This window comes from Scylla paramamosain, chromosome 2, assembly GCF_035594125.1.
Source record: "Scylla paramamosain isolate STU-SP2022 chromosome 2, ASM3559412v1, whole genome shotgun sequence".
Taxonomy (NCBI): Eukaryota; Metazoa; Arthropoda; class Malacostraca; order Decapoda; family Portunidae; genus Scylla; species Scylla paramamosain.
Window position 1 is genome coordinate 11,034,004 of NC_087152.1, and position 10,997 is coordinate 11,045,000.

The window sequence follows — 10,997 nt, forward strand, 5'->3', positions numbered from 1 at the left end:
CTCACAAAATCCCCAGAATGTTTATGAGATTTTGTTAATTGTAAAGAGATAAGACGACGACATTTATGGGTCATATGAGTGACAGTGCGATGTAGCGATACCTACTCAAGAATGCTACGTGAATGACACTGAGGCTCTTGTCGCTCGGTGATCCCTCTTGCCTGACCGACGTAAATGCGTTTAAGTATAGGGTATGAGATGATAGCCCCGCAGGAGTCAAGTGGTATTTGATTCCTTGAAGCCACAGTATGTATATTGGAGTAGATTGGAAGAGAGAGAGAGAGAGAGAGAGAGAGAGAGAGAGAGAGAGAGAGAGAGAGAGAGAGAGAGAGAGAGAGAGCTATTTGTCTTCCTGTCCATACATCACTAATATTTTTCTCTTGTTTTAACAGACATAATAAAGTGTCGAAGTGTGTGTACGTGCGTGTTATAAAAGATCAGAGAAGTAACGTAACTGGGTACGAATGAGGAAAGAATCATCACGTTACCCTCGTCATCTTATCCTTTAGGCATTTATAGTGAGCCCTCAGTCTGTAAGTACATCCGCCTTCCTACGTGTTGTCTTAATTTTCACGCCACTTTCGCAGTTTACCTTGAGCCGTCCTACCTGTGTGTATGTGTGTGTGTGTGTGTGTGAAGAGTTAGTAAAAAAAGGTTTCAAGCATTACAGATCTGCAGACTTGATGGGTAATGTGTATATGACATTATTAACCCTTTTTATGCTATGGATGTCTCTTGGATACATTCCAAATTGTATGAAGAATTGTTTGCTTATATATATAGATGACAGAGAGAGAGAGAACAAGAGGATTTAGTATATTTTCAGGTTACAGAACTATTTAACATAATGTAAAACAAAAATAAGTGTCTGAAAAATTGAAAATGATAATGGGGGAAAGACAAATGTTTAGCAGTGTAAATAAAGCATAGCTCCGGAATACACGAGGCAAGAAACAAGCAAGGGAAGAAAAGTATTGCGTATACGGGAATGAGACAACAGCTTCGCCAGTACGCCAGGTAACTCTAGTCTAAGGGTCTCAGAGAATTGAAGGTCCCACAAGGTTCTCTTCTCTTTGCCCACTCAGTAATGGCGAGGGTCAGAAGTTAAGGGCTTTGTAATTATTTTGAGAGGAGCTTGGAGTTCCTGTTGAAGGGACGTGCGTAGGCTAGCGGAGGGGGAGGTGGAGGGGATGGATGCTGGTCTGGTCATTAACGTTCGTATTCGTAAATGTTTCGGTGTCTCATCTTGTCAACTTTTAACAGGTTCGGTTATTTTTTTTTTTTAGAGATTATTAGAGTGATCAAAGGCACTTTTGTGATTCAAGGGATAGTTTAACGAGGATTTGACACCAGTGTTTTGATGAATGCCGTGAATTAATAAGGATTCCGCACCATCAGTAGGAAAAGGAAAATCATAAGTATCAGGCTAATAATTTCTACAGCCTTTGAAAATAGCCCTGGTAGAGAACAAGAGAGTTCACAAGTACGGCCATTTGTAAAAGGAAGAGACGGCCATGTATTTGTTGACAGGGCGACCAAAACAGAAACCCGTCATCGCTGAGCCGTATCGTCACTGGAAATCAGGTGACGTCTTGATGAGTAAAAAGTAAAGTACGATTCTTAGCGCGTTGCATTGGCCTCTTTAATCTTTGTCTTTTATAACTTCTCTTCCAGCTTAACCCGTTCAATGCTGTTTGGTACATACTCTTTCCTTACTAACTGACCACTCTGAGACGTCTTTTCTTGTTCCACAGCCAATGTACTGGCCAAAAAATTGTAAAATATTTTCTTTTATCTCTTTCTTTCTTGCATATGCTTATAAAGATTTCATACATTACTTTTAGTACTGTGAATTGTTACATATCACAGTGGAAAAGTTACTATAATGCTCAGGTGCAAGTTTTAATATATATATATATATATATATATATATATATATATATATATATATATATATATATATATATATATATATATATATATATATCCTTACTTCTTATGTAAGAGGGGATCTGGTCAAGGAAAACAAAAAGACTGCACAGAAAAATAAAAACCCACTGAAGATGCCAGTCCTAAAAGAGAATATTCAGAAAGAATATCGAAATTAAGAGTTGCAGTGTCTTGAAACCTCCCCCTTGAAAGAGTTCAAGTCATAGGCAGTAGAAAGTACAGAATCAGGCAGAGTTTCAGTTTACCAGTAAGAAGAAAGAGGGTCAGGGAATACTGGTTTACTCTTGCATTAGGAAAGTAGACAGAATATTCTGCAGACAGCAGAATACCTGTAGTTTTATGTATTCATACATATTTACTACATAGAATTACCAAATTAACACATCATACTATCATCGTCAGCGAAAGGGTTAAGGCTCTGAGTGATGGGGCTAAAGGAATCATAGAACAGCAAGAAAAGTACACAGTAAGAAAGTAACGAAAGGTGATCGTTAGTTTGCGTTATGGATGAGACGTGTAGGTTGTTCATTAACCAGAAAAAAAAAGACAAATGACAATTAACTAGGATAGGAAGGTAGGTAATGCTTGTCACCTGTACCAGCAGAGAGAGAGAGAGAGAGAGAGAGAGAGAGAGAGAGAGAGAGAGAGAGAGAGAGAGAGAGAGAGAGAGAGAGAGAGAGAGAGGAAGTGAGCGGGCCCAATCAATCGGCCAGTAAGGGGAGGCATATATCATGGGTCCTGCCACTTCACTCATTCGCCGGTAGTCGCATGGCAGACAGTGCGGGGCTCAGGCATCCACGCAGCCCTCACTCACTCTCCAGGAAGCACGTGGCGTAACAGAGGCGTAATGGATCAATTTGTTGCAGTTTCAGACACGATTCTGAGATGCTCTGACATCCTTGAAATAACTCATGTCGCAAATAATATGTTATGATGCAGGAAAGGAACGCTTTTTGCTGGCGACTTCGTCGAAGAGTTGCGGGACGGTGTGTGGGTAGGCGCTAGCCGTGTATTGACGGTGGGGCGTGAGGGGTGCTGAAGAGTTAGTTGGGAGCGAAGTTACAGCCTAGACTACTCCCCTCTGTTGTCAAGGTCTGAGAGGGGTAATAAAATCTTAAGGAGTAATTCTACCTACATAGACGTAACTGTAGATGCCTACGTGTTACGCTGGTGCAGTTACGTAAATAGAGGGGCCACGTGCCCTCTCCGACAGAGGGGCACGCGGCAGACGGGGAGGCCGCGTGGAGGGAACTCATCGAATAGGTGCTGTATTGTGATGCTGGTGCAGAACACAACCCTGGAGTTGCGAGCTGATGATGTTAATAGTAATGATAGTAATAAAAATGCTGTTCGCCTGATTTCCTGCGCATCAAAGAAAAAAATAAGAGGAAAGGGATTTGGAATCTCCTTCGTATGTTTTCTTTAAAGAGACAAAATGTGACGTCTTGTTTGAGCTGTTCTTCTGTAAGGGGATCTCAGTCTGGCATTGTGTATAGATAGAGAGATGTTATTCACAGCTGTGGGCAGCGTCCGAACCACAACACAGCATTCAGGAAGGAAGCCAGTAAGAAGGTGTAGTCATGAAGTAATCTGCAGGCAGCCAGTAGACACTCACCTGTCTTGCCGGTGTGACAGATCTTCCCTGAGCTGGTGACCGAAGGTGTCGTGACGGGCGAAGGGGCTGCCTGAGCCAGGGGTGTGCTGGGTGCGTGGCCACCTGGTCTGCACGGGGGACGCCTTCATCCCTGACCATCCTACGCCGCCCTCCATCAACGTGGGGTTCCTGTTGCGGCTCCAGTCAGCACTGGCAGGCCTCAAGTGGGCTCTGTCCTGCCCGAAAACAAAGCCAGTGGACTGTGAAGGGAAGCCGCGGTCCCCCGTCCTCCAGGTGTGCGGGCGGAGCGTGAATGGCCCAGGCGTGACAGCTGGAGTGGCCATGCTGGGCATGCCTCGTGAGTGTTGGTCCAGCTGGCCATGGGTGGAAGGAGAGCTGCTGACGCCACCGGGTGATGGGAAGCTGCTGCTCCTGCTGCCGCTAAGATGCTCCGAGGGCTGCTGGGGTGTCTCGAGGTTCCTGTGAGCGATGACTTAGCTATAACACAGTTACTCCAACCTCATCCCGCTCTCCGTGTTGATAAAAAAAAAAAAAAAAAAAAAAAAAAAAAAAAAAAATATATATATATATATATATATATATATATATATATATATATATATATATATATATATATATATATATATATATATATATATATATATATATATATATATATATATATATATATATATATATATATATTATTACTATTAACGAGCAACAACAACAAGAATTACTACTACTACTACTACTACTACTACTACTATTACCACCACTCTCGATGATGATAATGGTAATGAGAATAACAATCATAACGATGATTTTGATGATTGTGAGGACTCGAGGGAAAAGAGGAGGAAGATGAATAGGGGAACAATGATGATGATAATGGTGATGATGATGATAATAATAATAATAATGATAATAACAATAATAATAATAATAATAATAATAATAATAATAATAATAATAATAATGATAATTAATAATCAAATAACGATAATAGTCATAATAATATAACTTCATAAGGTGGAACTAGAGTGGTAGTAGCGTGGTATATCATGAGGCAGGAGTGATGAAGGTACCGTAACAATTTGGCCGTAAGATTAGGAGCAGGGGATGCTCGTGAGCCGACAATGGTGTGAAGAATGAAGAGGAGGTGAAGAAGTTACTGGTTACTTCTGTGTTGATGGGTAGTAATCATATCTAGTTAATACATACAGCTTCCAAACTTTGTCAAATCATCTATTAGTTAGTCATAGTAAATACCATACGTATATTAGTGCTGGATGAGTAACTAGATGATAACGAAAAGTTTACGAAAACGGGCTTCTGTAAAAGGATGAGACGGCCACATGTTTATTGACAGAGCGACCTAAACAGAAACATGTCATCTAATATAATGAATAAGATGTGGTATTGAAAGGGCTAAAAAGATAAAAAAAAACTGAGGGTAAAGCCACTAGCACAGGGAGAAGCCTGATGAAATAAAGCTAACAACCCCTTAGGTGCGCAGTGTAAGCAGGAACCGTCCCCTCAGAGGCGACCCTCCCCACGCAATGCCGCCACAACACTCGTCTCTGGCGGAAGACTTGTAGGAAAAGGCCACTTCGCCAGGATGCAGGGCACAACACGGCATCCGACTTGTACCAGGGACTGATGCGTGACAGAAGCAAAAGTATGAGCAAAGTCTAGTGGTGTCTCCATCTTTGGGTATAAGGAGACTACTTACTGCACCCATTCAGTCCAGAAGAATGAACGCGGGACCTTGAGGTTAAGAGTCAAGCGAGTTACGTATCCATTATAAACTTATTATTATTATTATTATTTTTTTTTTTTTTTCAGTACCACGAGTCCACGACACTGGCTTAATTCTATTACATATTTAGTTTAATTTTATTACGGGAGCCATTTCAAGAATACAAGTTTAAAAAGCTATTCGTCGCAATGAGGTTAAAAATCATCTCTATTACCCATTTACTAGTATTACATCTGTTTATACTCTTTTTTCTGAGTGATAAAAGGTGGCTTTATGGAGCCTGAAAATTTGAAGAATATTTAAAAAAATATTGAAGGCTAGAAAATCCGTCTCTGTCTGTCTGTATATCTGTCTGTCTGTCGAATCACCACCACCACTACCTTTGCTCATCTCCTCCATTTCTCCTCCTTCAGTTTTTCTTCTACGAGTACCTTCTCCTCCTCCTCCTCCACCACTCCTAAATCTCGTAGCCGTGCAATGAAAACTAGATTTGTTTGCTGGAGACATAACAGTATTTAGATGATGATGATGATGATGATGATAACAACAATAACGTATTGTAAACGGACTCACTTATTGGGAGGGCTGAGGACGATGGCTGTCGGGTACGTGAAGGCCGCGCGGGAGCCCCTGAATTTGACACTCTTGTTGTTGTTGTTGTTGTTGTTGTCCTGTAAATGTACATATTATTGTGACTGTCTATACTGCTACTACTACTACTAGTACTACTACTACTACTACTACTACTGCTGCTACTATTACTTTTGTTGTTGTTGTTGTTGTTGTTGTTGTTGTTGTTGTTGTTGTTGTTGTTGTTGCTGCTGTTGTTGTTGTTGTTGTTGTTGTTGTTGTTCTACTACTACTACTCCTACTACTACTATTATCCCTAATTTTTCACACATGACGTTTCGGTGGTTTAATGCACGCATGGCTCACAACCCAGAGTTCGAATCCTTGGTCTTTGCTTCTCCCACACTAACCCTTGTTCACCTAGCATTGGGTGGGTATGAGACGTAAGCCGAGGAGCTGTATGGCCTTGTAATCTGGCAGTCCCGTCCAGACGCCTTAGTTACTAAGTTTATTTACTTATTTATTTACTTGTTTATGCATTGGGAAGACCAGCCAAGGACAAAAATAAATAAATAAATTGATATAAACAAGATAAAAATGAAAATAGAAATATAATAAATAAATAAGTAGAAAGATAAATAAAATAAATAGAAAGTCCGCTCATATTTTCGTTCCTTCTCAGAAAAGAGAGAGAGAGAGAGAGAGAGAGAGAGAGAGAGAGAGAGAGAGAGAGAGAGAGAGAGAGAGAGAGAGAGAGAGAGAGGCCATTTTAAGGTAGCGAGACTGTCTTAACCCCTTCTAACTATGTGCTCGTATCTGAGGAGGCCCTGGTTTGTAACTTCGTATTCTCAAACATTTCTGCGTTTGATCTCCATTGCTTACGACAAGCCTTGCTGCTAGTTACTGGAGGTTTTCAAGGGAACTTTAATGATTCTAGTGATAGTTTAACATGGATTTTGCGCTGTCATAAGCAAAATATCTATGAGAACTTATTAATCATCTCTTTGTAACTTTATGAATAGGAAAGACATCCTTGAGAATATGACTAATCATCTCCTTTTAGCTTCAAGAATAGGAAAAACATCCATGAGAATATGACTAATCATCTCTTTTTAGCTTCAAGTATAATTTGCATAAGACAACGAAGCAGCTAAAAATACGGCCGCTGTAACTAGTGAACTCTTGCAATATAGTAAAAATGTTGAGATGTCAGCTCTGTATATGGGACGTCTTTACTTTGTGTATGGAGTGTGCGCTGTGTGTATGAGGGAGGGGTGGAGGGAGGAACACCCACACAGCATTATTAAACAAGAGACTCAAGGGTTATTTGTCTCATCAACTCTAATCCGCCTGTCTCCAATCTCTCTCCAAACCTCTTACTTCGTCATGCCCCAGTCGAGGTTCATGGTCGCTGGTGATCTGCTAAAAGCTTCGTCTCTTGTATCCTTTCTCTGCCTCCACTTCGCCTCACTCTATAATGTTTGGTGCTCGCTGTCATCTCTTGTATCCATGCGTCTTACTAGTGGCGGTGTTAATCTCGTGAATCCGGTAGCTTTTAATATTCGTACGTGGGGTAAGATTATTAGATTATTATATTATGTTCCGTGGTCGCTTTCTTGCAATCAAAGAGTTATGTGTTGTGCTTAGTAGTGTCTTGGGTTTAAAAGTCTCAAGTTTCACGCAGTTCCGATTTATAATGAATGATTTCAATTTGGGCCCAAAAGATCACACACAATTTAAAGGTTAACCCGTATTCTCTATCTCTCATTTCCCAGTGCTGTTTTATTCCGTTGTTGTGGCGACTTTAAAGTAATCCTTCATTCTTTCATTCCCTTTAATGATAGAAACATAAGAACTTACGAAAATAAAGGAAGCTGTAAGAAGCCACCAGGCCTACCCGTGGCAGTCCCTGCATAGAACGCACTTCCTAACTAGGATGATAATTGTATAGTTCGCTTTCCTGTTTTATGCCATTCCTGTCTTTCAGAAACGGTGTGTCAGGTTAACCTAGGAACTAAAAATGTCTTACGTGGAAGAATCATAGTGATGTGGTGTGGAGGGAACACATCGAACTTTCCAGTCATTCTCAGCCGCGTTTGTTTACTGTTAGCGAGAACGGGTGTTTGGCAGGCTCTGGATATGGTTAACTTGCGTTCCTCACTGGGGCGCCACTAAAAAAAAAAAAAAAAAAAAAAAAAAAACGGTGGGCGGCAGGGTCACATATGGTGGGCTGCGTATCTAAGTTATGGCACTCTTTACGTCAGTCACGCTCCTCATAAAGTTAGTAATTTCATTTTTAGGCGCTTCGCTTTGCCAGTTAAATTTTGTGACTTATTTTAACGTATTTTTACAGTTGTGCTTTAACTCGTACGGGAAGAATTCTGGTTCAGTGGCACTACTTTTCGTAATGATATTTTTTAATTTCCAAGAAATTGTATGCTAGTAGGTCAGTGTGGGTATCTAAAGTCCTTGTGCGTGAATAAAGTAGCAGTATCTTCTAATAGACGCATCGCCAGTCATGTTCCTGTGGTGGGCTGTACCATTTAGTGCGAAGTGGAGCTCGAGTAGAAATAAATGAAAGCACACACAAGAGAAGCCTTGCAAAATTTTTTTTATACGTAAAAGGAAGAAAAAAAAGAAGAAAAAAAAGAAGAAGAAACAATTTATGAACTCAGCGTCTTGAAGCAATTTTTTTACAATTCAAGAAACCTTGTGCAGCATACACTTGACCGCATTGTTGTTGTTCAGTAAGGTGGAGGAGGAGGAGGAGGAGGAGGAGGAGGAGGAGGAGGAGGAGGAGGTGGTTCCCGATGACCGCGAGGCACAAATCTGTGGCCTTGGACGTATTGTTGAGTTTCACAGCACACACTTCCTGGTGGAGGAAGCTACTGCTTTGTTCACGCCCTGGGGATCCTGCTCGGGTCTGCACAGGATGGCTATTCTGGTCAAGACTTACTGAAGGCTCCCTCTGTCTGACGAGTGGGGGCTAACCTCACACCCGATAGTGGTGACCCTTGCGGACCTAGCGAGTCATTCAACCGTGCCTCAGTGTCAGTGATGTAAGGAGCGTGCAGTACAGGGTCAATTGCTCCCTCTCGTGTTGTGTGACCAGTGACCGATAGCTGCGCGGGGCTGCAGCCTGAACCATCATGCGCTGCGCCAGGACTCTGCGACCCGTGAGTGGGAGGGAGGAAAGCACGGAAAGGCATGAAGGAAGGATACAAAGGAACACAAAGAAAGAACAAACAGCCTCGGGTTTATTGATTCGTTGCTTTTCCGTCAATGGGATTTAGGGATTGAGGGAAAGTCCTGAAAGGAAGGTAGGATATAAAGGAGAGCAAAGGGAGAACAAATGACAAGAGATCTTTTTTTTCCTTACGTGGTTATTATGCGAGTGGGACAGGAGGAGGGATGGAAAGTTGTTAAGGGAGGGAAGGACACAAAGGAACACGAAAGAAGAACAAACATCAGATCTATTGTCCTTTACGTGAGTGTCGTATGATAATCCACACTGTCTAATAAAAAAAAAAGAAACGGTCATAAAGAAGAAGAATTCGGGAGAGAGAGAGAGAGAGAGAGAGAGAGAGAGAGAGAGAGAGAGAGAGAGAGAGAGAGAGAGAGAGAGAGAGAGAGAGAGAGAGAGAGAGACCCCCACTAAGACCATCCGCATACTCACCAGTGCAAGAGAGGGCTGGCGTGCGGCGAAGGCGTGTGTTCCATCTAGCAGCAGCAGCAGCAGCAACAACACCACCACCACCAGCAGGAAGCAGCCTTTTGCCATGAGCGGCCCGGACTTCCCGTGCCCCGCCCCACCCCGCACCGCCATTACGTTCACGACTTCTTCACCTCCTGACAAGACCCCTTCTGTGCATCGCTTGACTCCCCTGGCCTCTCTTCCTCTTCCTCTTGATTTGAACAGTATCTTTTTCTCTTATTCCTTCTTATTCTTTTCTCTGTTTTTTTTTTTTATATGCTCTTGTTTTCGTCTGGTGTGAGTGTGATGTGGTGTTTGTTTTATTTGGTGTTGTTTACTTCCTCCTCTTCTTCCTCTTCTTCAGGTTGTTTTTAGGGGCGTTGGTGTTGTTGTTGTTGTTGTTGGTGGTGGTGGTGGTGGTTGATGGCGGTGATGTAAACAGTGGAGACGTGGTTCTGTAATAAAGAAAATTTGTTAGAAGAGAGAGAGAGAGAGAGAGAGAGAGAGAGAGAGAGAGAGAGAGAGAGAGAGAGAGAGAGAGAGAGAGAGAGAGAGAGAGAGAGAGAGAGAGAGAGAGAGAGAGAGAGAGTGTTGTAGTACATGAGCTCAAAGGACACAGACTTTTACACACACACACACACACACACACACACACACACACACACACACACACACACACACACACACACAACGAAGAAGCAAATACTGACTGTCCCACTTATAAGTACACACGTGTTTGCTCTGCGTGATTCCCATGTTGTTTTAGTAAATAGTTTATCTTTGCAAATTACACTTCGTCATAAATCGGAGACGCACACACACACACACACACACACACACACACACAGAGGGTGCCGACAAGTACAGCTTATAAATAGCCTTTACATTTCTACATTTCTTACTTTAGACTATATAGTGTAGCTTATCACAAACAGCCACGCAAAGACCAGTGTGCATATTGTTTGTTGTTCTTCCTTGGTGTTCCTTTGTGTTCTTATGTATCCGAGTATTACATAGTGTACGTGTCACAGACTGTCTCGTAAGGGCCAACTTGTGTACTGTCGTTTGTTCTTCCTTCGTATTCCTTTGTTTTCCTTTGTGTTGGGTACTTTTTATGTACTGGGTATAAGTTAGGACTGGGGATTACTCGTACTTAGGGCAGCTGGGAAGGAAGGAAGGATCGAACGAAGGAAGGAAAGAGGAGCATGAGGAATGAAGGAGGGAAAGAAGGAAGAACGGAAAGGCCATAAGAAACGAACGAAAGAAGGGAATGGACATAAGAAACAAAGGAGGGAGAGAAGGAAGGAAGTACGGAAAGAAAGAAAGGCACGAGGAACAAAAGAAAAAAAAAGACAAAAAGTCATAAGGAAGGAGGGAAGGAAGGGAGGCACCGAAGGAAGGAAGGAAGGGCATAAGATCACAACATA

General features: G+C 42.1%; 1 protein-coding gene across 3 annotated transcripts in view; it reads right to left on the minus strand.

The window, feature by feature from the left end:
• LOC135109899 (uncharacterized) overlaps window positions 1–10,997 on the minus strand; it is a 32,913-nt gene that overhangs the window by 6,435 nt on the left and 15,481 nt on the right. For 2 of the 3 annotated variants that reach the window (XM_064021760.1, XM_064021750.1), the window contains exons 2-4: window positions 9,553–10,025; window positions 5,880–5,977; window positions 3,566–4,024 (exon numbers count right to left, since the gene is read on the minus strand). In XM_064021760.1, the coding sequence (XP_063877830.1) occupies window positions 3,566–4,024; window positions 5,880–5,977; window positions 9,553–9,702 (707 nt within the window). In that variant the 5' untranslated portion in view covers window positions 9,703–10,025. Of the gene's footprint in view, window positions 1–3,565; window positions 4,025–5,879; window positions 5,978–9,551; window positions 10,026–10,997 lie in introns of all 3 variants that reach the window. The other variant, XM_064021770.1, reaches the window with a different exon arrangement.